Source organism: Centropristis striata, chromosome 21, assembly GCF_030273125.1.
Source record: "Centropristis striata isolate RG_2023a ecotype Rhode Island chromosome 21, C.striata_1.0, whole genome shotgun sequence".
NCBI classification, from domain to species: Eukaryota; Metazoa; Chordata; class Actinopteri; order Perciformes; family Serranidae; genus Centropristis; species Centropristis striata.
The window spans coordinates 12,973,948-12,990,462 of NC_081537.1; the positions used below are offsets into that span (position 1 = coordinate 12,973,948).

The following is a 16,515-nucleotide window of genomic DNA, read 5'->3' on the forward strand; positions in this document are numbered from 1 at the left end:
TCAACAGCATTTCTGGACAGTGGTGGAAGACGTTTAAGGTACAATGTTTTTGCAACCTTTGCTTCTTTAAGTCAGCTGTTCTCAACTAGGGGTTAAGGGATCCACAGGGGTCCCCAGAAAAATGGACAATAGTTTATTTTCACTGTTTAATTAATTAATAGAAGTGAGCCCGATGTAAGTAAGAGTCAGAGTGACTATTGTGATCACATGCTTACTCAGCTGTTGCTGAAAAAACATAGAAATCTGTTCTTAATCATATATTACAACCAAATCTTGGCAGATGGAGGTCCTTGAAGTGAAATCTTATCAGATGGGGGGTTTGTGACCTAATTTGAATCAATTTAAGGGTCCTTGACACGAAAAAGGTTGAGATCAACGGCTTTAAGTTATTTTTTTAACACTAATTCTAGCCATCTTTAATCTTGCTCTCTTATTATGTACTTAAAAGGTTATATTTCCCAAATTTTTAAATGTTTTTCTTCATGTATTTCTTTGTATTTCTTTAGCCTACACCTACCTGTGTATTTCATGTACTATATGTGCTTATGTCCGCATGTTGAATCATTTCTGACTCTGGAAAAGTTGGAAAAAACAAACTACTGAATCTCTGAACAATGTCTTCAGATGACACATTTAGGCTATACAATGCGCTCTTCTTTCAATAATTAATTCAATATTTTTCCACTTCACTGAGCCTCCCCTGAAACTGCTTGGGGCCCCATTTGAGAGGCCCACCTCCCATGATGAAAGCACAAAACATAATATTGCGATACTCCAAGTGTATATATTTTCTTTGTTACATGCCTATTGTTCAAGCTATTAGTCGGACAGTATGTTTTCTGATTTATACAAAATTGGCATCACCAGCATAGCAGACTAGTGGACATATTCTACTAAACAATTTGTTTTTGTTTTCCCATGAAACTATTTGTTGTACATTTTTCAGGTTTTTCCTCAGTTGTAGAAACAGTGCAAGCCACTCTATAGTTATATCATGCCCTGGACTCTAAGAACAGGTCTGGTCATCACTGCAAAGCCTGAACAGTTTTGTATTGATTGGCATGTAATCTGCAAGCCTCCAAACATAACAAACATACTGAGCATCTTTGACAATGTGCAGATAAGGACTGATCAGTTCATTTGCAAATGCTAGTCCATTCAAAGGTCAGTGTGTCAAAGATAAACATGTCAGTCAGTCTTTACAGACATAAATGGTTAGGGCAATTATCTGACTGTCTACTTGTTATTGGTTGTTGTTTTTTTACAGTTTCGATGAATCAAATGCATGAATGGTGAGTCACTTTGTTTCAGTGCAATTGTCTGTTTCATTAAGTGCAGATTGGATATTGCAAACTATGAATGCAGCTTGAATTGATGCCCTCCTTATGGGGAATCCATTCAGCGTTTCCCTGCATAGACAACGACAAACCCCAATTTACAAAATGCAGTGCAGTGACTGGTGCAAATTTCTCGTCATGACATGAGCTGCTGCCTGGACCTGTAGGAACTAGCTGGCGCAGCAGTCACAGCGTTGAGTCAACGTTGCATCTGCGAGGCTGAGACAGCGGCATCATCCTGCTCTGCTGCTGCTGCTGCAGACACATGAGATGACATAGCGACAGGACCAGCTAGTCGCCGACACACCTGGAGCACATTGGGTCATTTTTTTCCGCCACTTTCCCCGTGTTTTATTTCGCTATTTTCTTAAGCTTGCTAGACGCAGGCCAGTCACCAATGGTCTCAGCGAGCTGCCCTCACATAGATGTCGATCTAACTTGCTGCAAGCTAGCGTTAGCTCGCTGCTGCTCCCCTTCAGACATTGAAGTGGCCACATAAACATGCGGATCATCGAGGCGGAGACCCCTGGGACATCTCTAACCTTTAACGCTTCCTGCAGGACACGAGTTTCCACTAGCCGCTGACTGGACTCTGCAGAGTGTTTGTGTAAATGCTTAAGATTTCTCATTTATTCTGAACATGTGTGAACTCAAATCTGTTAGCCAGTTAGCCACGGTTAGCGCGCACGGTGTCGGTTAGCTTAGTTGCTACTGCTAACCGCTACAAACAAATAACAAGCTAACAAAACAGTTTAACGTTTTTATGAATGAGTGACAAAACATGCAGTATGGTATATTTTGCTATCAGTTATTGTTTATTGTGTGTCATCACCATGCTAACTATCCTTATTTTAATTTGGTCCAAGGGAAATTGTTGCTAACTGAGCCAGCGGTGACAGACTGCCATAGAGGCATCAGGCAGATGCTAACTTTAGCATCTGCCTGATGCTAACGCTAGCTAGCCTCATTGTTAGCAGCAGGCGGTTCAACAGCCAGACAGACAGTCGGTCATGCCCACCACAGCGAGAGACGATAATGTTAGCAGTGTCATCTTTGTTTAGTACATTTTTACACATCTGCATGCTTGCTGCCCTGGTTCTTTTTGCTAACGAGTTGACAAACAAACAGCAACACTGGTTAATTTGCGTTACTTGTGGTAGCTGTTTGGTGTTAATGTTTAGCTTAACTAGCTAGTGTATTTGATGGAAATCGTTCAGTATAACGTGATCTAAGTTGGCGATAGGTCAGTACAAAAGTTTTTTATTTATAAGGCAACATTGGAACTGCTGCCTTCATAGATTTGCACCTTAATTACTCTGAGAAATGCTGGATCTTATTCTCTTCGTTCACTAGATCAATTGTTGCTTTCAGTCCCTTCTGCTCGTACAGAGTTGGGTAAAAAGGCATTTGTTTACTCTGCACCTTATGCATGGAATATGCAACAGAAAGACTGGAAACTAACTGACTTTTGAGCACTTTTAAATCCAAACTGAGAGTTGTTGAGATCAATTCCACAATATGCACTTGTTTCTCATAACGCGTTTAAGGTCTGTGTCTTACGTAAATATGTAACTGTATTATGTGTTTGCTGCCTCTTGGCCAGGGGCTCCCTTGAAAAAAGAGATTCTTAATCTCAATGGGATATTTCCTGGTTAAATAAAGGTTGAATAAAAAAATAAAAGTGAAATTGACCTGTGCTCTCGGATCTAACAATGCATAGTTGAGATAAAGTTGCTCAAGCTATGGTGAGCACTAACGGTTTGCAGTTTGGCGGCGTTAAAGATGGTTTAGTGGCCGTCACCCTGCAGCCTGCCTCAGTCCCCTATGCGGTGTGAGCGACCTGTCAAAGCCTGCTCGGTCATTCGCTTTCCAGACAGGTAGCAAACGCTGTTGCCCGGAACTATAAGCACCGGCGGCCAGAAATGTCGATTTTTTCGACGTTCAGGATTTTAAAATAGCGCAATGCGTATTTTGCTAATGGACTTCAACTTTTTATTGAGTCAGCTAGTCTACTGTAAGCAAACTGCCAAACCGCATGGAACTACCACATGGTGTTTATAGGAATACATGGGAACTTGAATAAGGCATGCAATGTCATCAGATGGATGGAGCTGCATGCTGCACAAAGGGGCCCTCTATATGATACTGTGCCCCTGCCACTGTACTCTGCATTTATATAGCCATGCACTGTTGTCTTTCACATTTAACATTTAAGATACCTCACCTGTTTTTCCCACTTCATCTTTATTGTGCATAGAGCAAGAACTAATCTTAACCTAGATCTATACTATTGCCACATATGTGGGACTTAAATAGTGTGCTTTGTTTGTTATCTTGTGCAGCCAAATATGTCCACATGGGAGTTGCCCCAGTGAGAACAATACAAACTGTTTATTCACTGTTCATTCATTGCATGTTTTGTGTGTTTCAGAGAGGGGAAAGAGAGACGGATCTCAAGGACCAGATTGCCCGCTGAACTTTTTGCCTCTCAGACAGATCGCCAGGGATCATGCTGACCATTCTAGCTGCTGGGTCTATGTTCTTTCCAGGCCTTTTTCTGCTGTCCAAACAATGCCTGAAGTCAATCCCAGCACTGAGGTGGAGCGAAGGAGATGCAGTCATTGTATCTGCAAGGTGAGAACAGTGTACCTCTTCTTCAGTGTGACTTTTACCCCCATGCTATGCAAATAGTTTTTTACTTAAGCTCATGTGCATGACTCAAGTAAAAAAAAAAATTGCAGCTCCACTTTTTAAGAAGGGCTTTCAGCTGCATATTGTTTGCATAAAAGCACAAGGGCACTATCATGTGTTAACTAGACAGTTCAAAAGCTTTCCCTACATTAGCTAACGAGTGATGCATTATTTGTTTTTTTACTTGCCATTCTCTGCTCCCAGGTTGGTTTCGTCAGTTCAGGCAGTCATGGCCTCTTCAGCTGGCTACATCATTGCTTCTTCCTGCGAGGACATCCTGGAGGACCAGTAAGTCAAGAAATGCTGCAGAATATATTCCAGCCCATATGGTCAGCCTGTCACATCATTATAATGAATCGTATGTCAGGATTTGTAATTTATAACGCTTAAAGATGTGCCATGCAAAGGAACCTTGGGCTCATACATCAGTCACAAATGTGCACCAAATATGTAATTTCAAATTGCTGCCCTGACACATACTCACAAATGCCAGGTGCTGTGTAAGAGTGTATGAGCAGTATTTACTTCACCTATCTGAAGATTTTCTTCTCAATAAGTTGTATTTAAGCACCTTTTTTTACATGGTTGTAAATTCAGGTGAGATACTTTCCACTGAGATTTTTCTGCACTGCATAGAGCAATACCTGTTCTGTTTGTATTTTTAAAAAAATATGACAGATTTTGTTTTAAGAACCAAATTAACAGGCAAACATGCTATTAAAAAACGAGTGTTCTTGCTGGTTCTAGCTCTGTTTGAAGGAATTCTTTGTTCATGCTGTTTAATTGATATATTTCCTTTCTGTTTTTAAAAGCCGGGTTCTCTTCTCTACACAGGCATTGGCTGACTAGCTCTTACATCATGTTTGCTGTTCCCTACTTTGTGTATGACATCTACGCAATGTTCATGTGCTACTGGTATAAACTCCGGGTCAAAGGGCACGAGGAGGCCTCTGCAGCACCCCAGCACATGAGCACGGCGCTGTACAGCTACTTGCGTCGCGAGTTCCTCATGGTGCTGCACCATGTTGTCATGGTCACCGTCTGCTTCCCCGTCTCTGTGGTAACTGTCACACATTGCTCTTTCTGTTGAGATTTGAGTGAGGCAACAGAGACATACAGCATTTAATTATTTTCATGCAACCACCTACTATTAGGTCGTGTTTTAGGGAAATTGTACTAGTTTTTAATATTTCTATTCTAAGCGAGACACACTAAATGAATGAAGTGTGCAGTTTAAAGATGTTGAGTGGAACAATTCACCTTGTGTTAAAATATCTCCACAAAACCTGAAAAATTTACTTAAAGACTGACTTTCCTGCATTTAAAGTATTTTGTTAGTACATACTAAGTCCTCAAAAGTGCATCATGGTCTTAATTCCTCTTTCCAAATCAATTACATTAACTGTTTTTATTATCAATTTATTTTCCATTTATCTTTATCAAATAATCATTCAGTGTATAACACATCAGAAAGATGGTCAGTTTGCTAGATTCTTAATTTAAGGAAAAGCAATACAGGAAGAATTCATATTTAGAAAGGACTGAGTCTTAAAAACGGACTGAAAGTGAGTGCCTATTTTCTGTTGATCGACTAATTACAGTTCTAAACACTGTAGCTATTTGTGCATGTAAACGTTGATTATAACGGTGATAAAAGGTCAATTATATGCACACATGCCTTCAAGCATATGTTTAATTAAATGCTGCAAAAGGAAACTTTTGTGGGTGGAAACATTCAGTGAGATTACAGATTGGTGACATGTGGCTGCAACTGTAATGCCCCGGTTAAAACTTTTTTATGGCTGATAGTAGCAGAAGCAGCAGCCAATAGTCCATGCATTGTGTTGTGCTGATGATCAAAGATTTCTAAAGTTATTACAAACTGCACTATAATGATACCACAGGTGGATAATTATACATAGATAATAACTTTAGATGTCAATATTATCTCTCAGACATACATTCATATTTTTTATTATTTCAAATTTTAGTTTTTTCTTACAGTCACACACTCACATGTAGGCACTGTTAACCTTTTGATACTTCCACAACATAGTAAATATGAAATAAAACTAATAAAACGGCTTAAAAATATCACAAGAATACAAATTGCACATAAAACTATCAAAAGTAAAAAATTCTGACAACTTAGTCTATATGAAAAGGTTTTGCATATTACCTATTTAAAGCTCAAATAAACATTTTTATGCAACATGCAAAAGGCATGTTTTAGAGTAGCATGTTTTTGTGTTGTGACAGTCAGCTAAAAAAGAAAGTAGGATAGTAGTTGCTATTTGATCCCATAGACCTCTATGAAACAAGCTATGCAAAGTTCACAGTTCGCCATGCGTTCAGACAGCTTGTAGAGACGTTAACAAGTTTGCTGACTTTAGAAATTACGATTACATCTCCAAAATGTGGTACTAGTTGCCTCCAGCTGGATATTTATTTAGAGTTTATTGCAAATGTAACAAAGTCCACAAAAGAACAAAGCTGTTATTGCATTCAAGCCAAATATTCACCCTCTTTTCCTCTCTCTAGTTTTGGCGACAAGGAAAGGGAGATTACTTCCAGGGCATAATGTTCATGGCTGAGCTAAGCACTCCATCTGTCTGCTTAGGAAAAATCCTCATCCAGGTAAGTGACTTGGTTCAAAGATTTGGGTGCGTTGTTGCATGTGCATGTGTCACACTAAAGTTCTTCTGCACTCTCCACTTCTTTTCCCCCCTTTTGTCATTCAACGGAGAATATATTTCATTCCCGGCATGCACCTTGTTCTTGCACACCAGCTCCTGTTGACTGTGCCTTACATGAACAGAAAAACATCAGTGAATAATTGGTAACAGTTTGCTTGAATACACATTGTAGGAGCTGCACCCCCCGTATTTGTTTTAGGTTTGTGTGGATGTGTGTCCAATATTTCAGTGTCTGGATGGGTGAAGGTTTTCCCTCCATTGCTTTCCGCTTGTCCCCCATCTGAGGCTCCCACAGCTGTTAGCCTCTGAATATAGCCCCTAGTATTTAGACTGGATATTCAGCAGATACAATATCAGCTTGTCCTTCTACCGCTCTATCACTCAACACCCTGCCCCTCCCGTCCCTGACAACAGTGCATGTGGCCGTTTGATAAACAACAGCTGGCTAAAAGCCGTGGCCTCACAGAGACACCCTCTTATACCTATAGAAATAAAAAACAATGGAGCATTTATTGATCGGATGCCAGTAATTCCAGGGCATGAGACTTGGAAATGGGCAAGAGGAAAACCTTTTCCATAGAAAAGCTTGTCCTCACTGTTATCTCCCTGAAGCAGGGTGACTGTTCAAGATAAAAGTTAAGTACTGGAAACAAATGAGGATGTAAAAACAAAAGGACTGCTTCACTGACACACACACTGTCCTCATACCTCTTTTAGACCCAACACACTGCATGGCATCCCGTGCTCTCCACCGCCATGTGTTCAGTCTGTGCAGATAGTTTTAATTGAATAACAATGTCGGTATTAACATTAAAAAGATGGCAGATAATAAGATTAACACCGTCAGCTTTCACCCAACTTTACTGCTTGCTTTTCTTTCTCCCTCTCTCTATCTCTCTCTCGACCTCTCCCTCTTGTTTTCTTTCTGCTCTCAGTACAAACAGCAACACACTCTCCTGCACAAAGTGAATGGGGCTCTTATGCTGATCACTTTTTTCATCTGTCGAGTCCTCCTCTTCCCTTACCTCTACTACGCCTATGGAAGGTATGTCTGTCTTTCCATCTCTGTTTTCTCATGTTCTGCTGTCTCGCTCAGCTTGGGTCGGTAACTTGCACAGACTGACAACATGATCAAGTCTCATCCACCTTATTCCTTGCCCCAATGATACCTTGCAAGAATTATGGGTGAACTTCCGGCTTAATCGGAACCGTCAAACTGAATTTGTTATATCCACAATGCTCCTTTTTCTTTTCAAAGCCACCAGACTTTTTTTGACAAAAACAGTCATTTTTTACTTTACCGAACACAGAATTTGCTCGTCTCCCACAGCCTCAAAGTTTAGTTTAGTAGTTAGTTTAGTTGATTCCTTACCATTTTAAAATCACAATAACACAAATAAACAACCTGATCATGGCAGCAGTAGACCATAGGGATGTACCATAAAGTCAAATTAAATCTAAAGCCAGGGTTTTCAGTGTCACAAGATGACCATTTTTGTTCCAAATTTCAGCTTGAAATCGGATAAAAATCGCCTTTTACAGATTAGCTCCTGCGTCATTCTGCAGCTAATAGTCAATCTGTGATCGATACAGATTCTCAGCTGAGAGAATCTTATAAATGCAAACTTATTTACATTTATTTATACCACATCTCTGCAGTAAATTTGAGCTTACTGTATGTATATGCTTTTACAATCACCATGTTTCTAGTGTCTTCTGGACATTAACGCACACCGTCTATGAAATGAGCCTCCTATAAAATCAGGTAGCATATATTAATAATTCACTACACTATAATCAGTAGGCTACATTTACTTGCATATGAAATGCGGTATAATTCCATAATGTTACCGCTTGATTATGTGTACTTTTTCCCCCTGTATCCTTCTTTAAGGGACAGTGTTGCACTAAAATGCAGTTCTTGAGTATAATGTTAAAATCTGCTGCATCAGAGTGGTAAAATACAAATATTAACACATGAATTCACACATTCCTCTCATGCCTTATCTGCAGGAACAGTGTTGGTTTTTGCTGTAATGATTTTTATAGAAGTGGGCGGGACATGATCAAATTGACTGGTAGTAAAGTCAAAAAACGCACTAAACGCCCCATTATTTTAAAGTGAACAGAGGAAGTTCATGAGCATAGCCTTGATACCTGTTATCTCTGATCGGGGTTCCAGACCTTCGTCAAACCAGCTCACACAGAGAAGCCCTGGCTCTGTCGGACTCTCTCTGTGATACATCGCTCTGCATACTCTGTGATCTGTGAGGAAAAGTTACTCTTAGTGTAAAAGAATTCAAGTAGCTTTGCAGAGAGCATAGGTGGATAAAACCACTTCAGTTTCTGTCAGAAGCATGACATTAAAACATTTGGTTGAAAATAGCCTAGCCTTAGCGTACACTTAAACTCATATAAATGTATGAAGCATTATTATTTATTATTTCCGGTAGCACATTGCTTTGTTTCAGTGTCGATACTCCTGCCTGCTCCTCCAGTAGGTAATACTCTTCCTTTTGAATACCATTTTTTTAAACAAACAAAGCCGTATTTTTAAATTGAAGACAGGAATACTTAGTTACACCCATAATAACTTCTACAGTAGCTCCCCTGAGAATATGGTGGATGGATGATTATGGATATAAGACGAGAACGCATGTTTACAATGATTTGTCTTTGGGTCCAGGTACGCGTCCATTCCCTTCCACATGGTTCCCCTGTCGGTACCCTGGCACTGTAACCTCGGTGCTGCGCTGCTCATGGCCCCCCAGCTCTATTGGTTCTCCCTAATTTGCAGGGGCGCCCTGCGGCTCTTCACAGGCTCGTCCCGCTCTCAGAGACCGCGTCCGACCACAGGCGCAGCAAAGGAGAGGCAGACCGACGGCAACGCACTGCCGCAGCCCGCCAACGGCTACAGCACGCGCTCCTCAGAGCCGGAGCTGGCCACTCACTGAGAGGAGGAGTGATGGGAGGGGTGGGTGGGGAGGGATGGAAGGCGAATGTACCAATGAGTATGTAAAGTAAAGAAAGCTGTGAGGGGGGGAAAAGGTGAGTCTTGAAACAAGTAGCAATATGAAGAAAGCTACAGACGATGGCCTCAAATAGTGCTGAAGTGTTTGCGGCTAGCATTCAAACTCTTGACAGCAAAATGATTTGGTTGCTGGCCTTCAAGCACTTCAGCGTCTCAGTTTGTAGGAAACAAGCAGAGTGTTAGTGCACTCAGTATTTTAACGATGTCATCGGGCACTGTGACAGATAGAAACATGCACTGACCTGAGAGGAATTTGCCTGGATGTATAGCAAGCATAGGTGGCTATTTCCCTCATGTAGATCAAATTCAGTCCTCTCTGCCTCGCGGTATAGGAAGAGCAGGAAAATAGGAATGTATTATATTGTATGTTAGTACATTTGCTGTAGATGGAAGGCCTAATTCAGTTTAGTAATGAAGAAGACCTCCAAAAAAGAAAAAAATCCCGGCGAAGCAGTATTTTGACTTGTTAGTGTTTAATATCTGTATCCTCTATGTAGTCACTGTCACTCTAACAAAATGTAACCAACCTGCAGACTGACTCATCTTTAGAAGGGAGATAATCTCATAAGACTGTATTCTGCTGCCTTATCCCTTTTCCCCCATTCTTTGCAGTTTCTTTAGGTTTTTAATTTATTTTTGTCCTCGGAGGAGAAGGAAGAGGCTTCTTCAGACAGAAAAATGTGACGGGTGTACATAGCAGATGTAAAATTGTCCTTATTTCCATGTCAGTATTAGGTCAATGTTGGTTTAGTTTTTTTTCTTTTTTTTTTTAGGTTTTGTCTCATTTCTGCATCAGATGTTTTTACAGACTTTTTTTTTGACATTTCAGCATTAAAACATTTCACCGTTTTACAGCTTAGTGTACGAAAACTTCCCTCAAACGTTATGGCAGTGCTTCTCGTTTCAGTGTAGATATGACTTCATTCCATTTACTGGTATCACAAAGTGTTTTTGCATACAAGGAAGTGATGCACAGTAGCAGTCACTTTTAAGTGTTTTTTTTGTTTTAGTTTGGTGCTGATATAAATCTCAAAATATCCATTTGATTGGCTGGAGTATTTCAGTAAGGGATCCATAAGATTTGAGTATTTATAGCTTTGTCAGGGGACTCACAATGTTGCAGTTCGAAGGGAAACAAAAATCTTGTAGGAAAGCATTTCCTTGTGATAGACGTGCGGCACATTTGTCCAACTTACTTTGATGTTCCTCATTCATTTTTTAACCATTATTAAGTCTCTGAAATGTGTTCAGCCTTTTACATTGTATGAATTGCTTCGATCATTTAGCCATTTATTTGATCCACTGGTTCTATGAACCTCCTATGAACAAACTGGCTAGTTTTTATCATTTTATGTTTGTTTTAAAGCAGCTTCACTGTCCTAGAAATGGGTCAAGAAAATAAAAATAAAACAAAGCTCAGAAACCATAACGACAGGGCAGCGTGTGCCAAAACATCTGGACAACTGTGGGCATGTTGAACACAGAACATCCATTCCCCTCCTGTTCCATGAACTCATAAGGTACTGCTTCTTGACAATACTAAAACATTTCAACTGATGTACTGTATATTCCACAAAATGCTCGTTATTTATTTGTAAGTATTTATTTATTTATTTATCTGGTTTGTGGTTTTTGAATGCATATTTATGCATACATATTATACTATATGCTTCTGAGCCTTATGTGAAGGCTGTATTGTTACTCCAACTTAGCTAAAATATACTTCTCTGTCCTGAGCCTGCCTCTTGTCTTTTTTTCTTTTATTACTTTGATGTAATTGTCATATTTTACTGGCTAGCTTAAAGGCACACTTTGCAGGATTTGATTGAAACTTGGCCCCTCCCCCCTGGCAAAAAGAAACTACCTTTAACCTCTACATCTGCAAAGTAATGTCTAAACAGTGGTGGAAAAAGTATTCAGATCCCTTCATTAAAAGTAATACTACACTGAAATTACTCCACTACAAGTAGAAGTCCTGCATTCAAAACTTGCATTATGCTGAATGGACTCACTCAGATGGTTTTTATATTCCAAATATATTATAAGACTGTACTGATTAGTTAATGTAAGCAGCGTTTACATTTTGTTAAGGTAGAGCTCATTTTAACTACTTAATATACTGTTATGAGGTTTAATTAAAAAATTAAAAATACTTTATCGCTTTAAATCACAGCAAGGTGGCTTTGCATGTTCTCCATGTGTCAGCGTTAGTTTCCAAGGTCCGAAGACGTGAAGCTTAGGTTTAATTGTTAATTCTAAATTGTCCGTGATTGTCTGTCTCTGTGTGTCAGCCCTGCAATAGTCTGGCGACCTGTCCAGGGTGTACCTCGCCTCTCGCCCAATGTCAGCTAGGATTGGCTCCAGCACCCTGCAACCCAAGTGTGGATAAGTGGTTAAGGAGAATGAATGTTTTTAAAATCCTGAACCTGCTTTGAACTTGTATCTAGTTGGGGATCCAAAGTCTCAAAAGTGGGTTGAACCTGACATCGTCTGTCATACTTTTTATTTGTGTTTTTTCGGTTAACTTTGACCCTGAGGGAAAAAATGAGGCCATTTTAGTGTATGCACCCTATCTTTTTTTATCAGAAAATGTGAAAAATGTTTTTTTCCCTCAACTCCTCAGTGGATTGGGTAGGCTGTCAATAAATTCATTCCAGATGCACAGAACACATGCTGACATCCACTGAAAAAATAACTCTTAAAACACATTTCTACATGATTTTGCATCAATTTAATGCAAAAAATGTAGGTATTTTCTCACTTTTTTACAATATTTTCATCTTTATTTCATTGGCAATCAATTATTCCCCCAAGTTATGACATCAGTCAATATGCCATTCTTTTCACCAAACAGTATACTCAGTCCACAGAAAAAAAATTATAAAAATCCAACCAAAATCAATGGATCTGTGATGATTTCACTACTAGTTGGCGATCAACAGGCTCAGAACCTCAATAGATTTTTATGCTACTCCCAAAATTCCAAAAGACATCATGGCCTAGGCTTTTTACTAAATGTCAACATAACCCTGTTCTCCCAATGGAAATGTGTCACACAAGAAATATAATACAGCAAAATTACTTTCATTATTTTATTGCCTTGGATGACAATTATTACAACTTTAATGGAACAAAATAATTTAACATAACTAAATTATTTAGGTGCAGGTCCCTGTGTGGTGGGATAATCAGGAGGGTGGCACACTGCAGATACTGTTCTGGGGACAGACCTTCACCCTCACCACCTGAGGAGACAGCAAACAAGACCAGGCACACGCACGCACGCGCAGCATACTTACTTGTCCCTGTCTTCAAGCGCAAGTTTAATCCTTGAACATCTGTTGGGGTCCCCGGTGCAGAGACATGCAATGCCACAGTTAACATTGGCTCTTGCACAGGAGCATCCTCGGGCACACATGCTTTTCTTGCAGCGGCAGTATTTGCCGTGTTTGAGTTCAGGAGGTTTCGCCTCTTTCAGCATCATGATTGCCACCAATTTGCCATTGACAAGTTTTCTTCCAAAATCAGTGGCAGCTGGGTAGGCTGGCTCAGGGCCGGTTATTCCTACAGGCCACCAAGGCGGCTGCCTAGGGCGCCAAATTGGCAGGGGGCGCCACAAGCATACATCTTTGTTTTAACAACATTCATTAACGAAACATTTTTTAAAAAGCATGGGCAATTTAAATTTCATTTGTGTTTATTTTTATTGCATTTGTATGTCTACATTTTATTTATTTTCAGTCTTTGCCATTCTTAATTTGATGAAGATCTGTGTTTTTTTTATTTATTCGTATTTTCAATTCAGTTGTTGGTAAAGTTCCAAAGTTTCGAAAAATAAAAATGTTCTGAGACCATTACCTTGCTTGTAGTTCATGTATCGAATATTAGTGTACAGCATAATACATATAACATAGTGTACCTATATCAGAATGAATACATGGAATGGATGTGGTTCGGGGGGGGCGCAAAATCTCAATATCGCCTAGGGCAGCCAATGGGCTAGAACCGGCCCTGGGCTGGCTGAACCATGTGTGCCCGCTTACACACAGCCAACTGATGCAGGGCTCGGCGAAGGTGTAATAGGAAGGCATCTTCAGTTGGTGGAAGGCAATGCATGTCTCCTTTGATGCTCACACTACCGCCATCTGACAAGCCTGTTGTAATGGTAATCATTCAACGTTACCAACATCTTGGGAGCAGCACCTTCCATGAACTGCAAGGAAAGTACCTGAGGCAAGTGTGACTGCATCCACTTTGTTGGTGATCGAGATGTCTCCCCTGCTGAAAGTCTGAAAGGTGAGGAACGAGAGAAGAGGATGAAGACCTGCCCCAGCAAAATGAAGGAGTACAAGCCTCCTCTTCAACATGTGTACATCTCCAAAGCAGCATCCACCCCCCTCTTACACCTCAGCCTCCACCCTTGTCTGTCACAGAGACGGGGGTGAGGTTGGAACTGGGAAGACTTTGCTCTAAAGGCTGCTGGCCCAGATGGTGTGTGTCCAAGGCTGCTCAAGGACTGTGCTGCCCAACTGTGTCAACCTCTCCACAAGATCTTCAACCTGAGTCTACAGGTTGGGCGAGTGCCGGCACTGTGGAAGATTTCCTGTGTTGTGCCGGTACCAAAAATAAAATGTCCAGCTGAACTTAATGACTACAGACCAGTAGCCCTCACTTCTCACATCATGAAGACCTTGGAAAAGGAAATGATCATAGATTTCTGCAGGCTCAAGCCCCTCTTCAGCCAGTGAATACTTGTGGGGTGGACATGGAGGTGGTGCCAAGTTATAAGTATCTAGGTGTATACCTGGATAATAAGTTGGACTGGTCCCTAAACACTGACGCTTTCTCTTTTTCTTAATGAAGCTCAGATTTGGACAATCTGGACATCTGTAGTAAGATGCTGCAGATGTTTTATCAGTCTGTGGTGGTAGTGTGTTGTTTTATGCTGCAGTCTGCTGGGGAGGCAGCATCAGACACAGAGATGCAAGGCGGTTGGACAGACTGGTCTAAAGAGCTGGTTCTGTGGTTGGAGCCAGGTTGGACACACTGGAGGAGGTGGTGGAGAGATGCACTGTCAAGATGTTCCAGGCCATCCTGAAATACCCAGATCATCCGCTACACAAAACCTTTATGGACCAAAAAAACAGCAGTGGACGGCTCCTCTCTCCGTTGCAGGACGGAGAGATTCAAAAGATCCTTCGCTCCTACAGCCATCAGGCTGTCTCATTCTTCAAGAGATTCTACCAGACTAACTGAATTTCCCCTTGGGAATGAATAAAGTAATTTTGATTTGATTTGATTGATTGATACGCTCCCTATACCTGAATGGAAAGGCTTCATTCACAATCCACTGAATAAAGCCAATCTGTTGAACTACATGGTGGAAGCATGGGCAGCTCAGAACAAGTCACTTCCTGCAGGATGCTGTCTCCTCAGGTGGTGAGGGTGAAGGTCTGTCCCCAGAGCAGTATCTGCAGTGTGCCACCCTTCTGATTATCCCACCACACAGGGATCTGCACCTAAATAATTTATGTTAAATTATTTTGTTCCATTAAAGTTGTCATAGTTGTCATCCAAGGCAATAAAATAATGAAAGTCATTTTGCTGTATTATATTTCTTGTGTGACACATTTCCATTGGGAGAACAGGGTTATGTTGACATTTAATAAAAAGCCTAGGCCATGATGTCTTTCGGAATTTTGGGAGTAGCATAAAAATCTATTGAGGTTCTGAGCCTGTTGATCGCCAACTAGTAGTGAAATCATCACAGATCCATTGATTTTGGTTGGATTTTTATTTTTAAAAATTCTGTGGACTGAGTATACTGTTTGGTGAAAAGAATGGCATATTGACTGATGTTGTGATCATAACTTGGGGGAATAATGGATTGCCAATGAAGTAAAGATGAAAATATTGGAAAAAAGTGAGAAAACGCCTACATTTTTTGCATTAAATTGATACAAAATCATGTAGAAATGTGTTTTAAGAGTTATTTTTTCAACAGGATGTTGTCAGCACGTGTTCTGTGCATCTGGAATGCATTTATTGACAGCCTACCCAATCCACTGAGGAGTTGAGAGAAAAAAACATTTTTCACATTTTTCTGATAAAAAAAGATAGGGTGCATACACTAAAACGGGCACTTTTTTTTCTCAATATTTCTGGCAGAGCAGACCCTCCAATTATTGTTCCTCAGGGTCAAAGTTAACAGAAAAAAACACAATTAAAAAGTATGACAGATGATGTCAGGTTCAACCCATTTCCTTGAGCTTTTGAGACTTTTGAGTACTGAACATAACTGCTTCATCACAAGGTAGAAGTGAGCCACTCGAGGGCGCCAGCATCCATGTATTCATGTGACGTTTCTGCAGTTTAAGCATTGGGAGGCAGACTAGGTGATAGAACATAGAACCATCTTTAATTGGCTGTTTTATCAAAGGAATTCCACACATCGTGAAAAAAAGACAAAAAAAATAGTTTTACATTTGTAGTGTTATGGATAAATCCCTTTAATATCCATATGTACGAGGTGATCTTAGGAAATGTATGTTATTGCAATTTTTAAAAAATATGGCTTTTGCATGAATGTTATCATATACCTTTAATTGCCAAGTAGTAGCGGATAATAAATCCCTATTTTAATTTTATCCGTTTAGTTTCACAAATGTCAAACTAGTTCTGATTTAAGGGTGTGGTAGAGGATTTTTATCTATCACCCACCCTTACTGCACCCAGTTGGATTACAACAGTTAGGAATCTC

At 40.2% G+C, this 16,515-nt stretch overlaps 1 protein-coding gene across 1 annotated transcript; it reads left to right on the plus strand.

Annotated features, from left to right (window-relative positions):
• Positions 1-1,475: 1,475 nt before the first annotated feature.
• On the plus strand, positions 1,476-11,491 carry tlcd3bb (TLC domain containing 3Bb). Its single transcript, XM_059324809.1, has 7 exons — positions 1,476-1,944; positions 3,769-3,971; positions 4,233-4,316; positions 4,863-5,088; positions 6,570-6,665; positions 7,660-7,769; positions 9,411-11,491. The coding sequence occupies exons 2-7, from the start codon at positions 3,847-3,849 to the stop codon at positions 9,676-9,678; spliced, it is 909 nt and encodes a 302-aa protein (XP_059180792.1). The 5' UTR covers positions 1,476-1,944; positions 3,769-3,846; the 3' UTR covers positions 9,679-11,491.
• Positions 11,492-16,515: the final 5,024 nt, after the last annotated feature.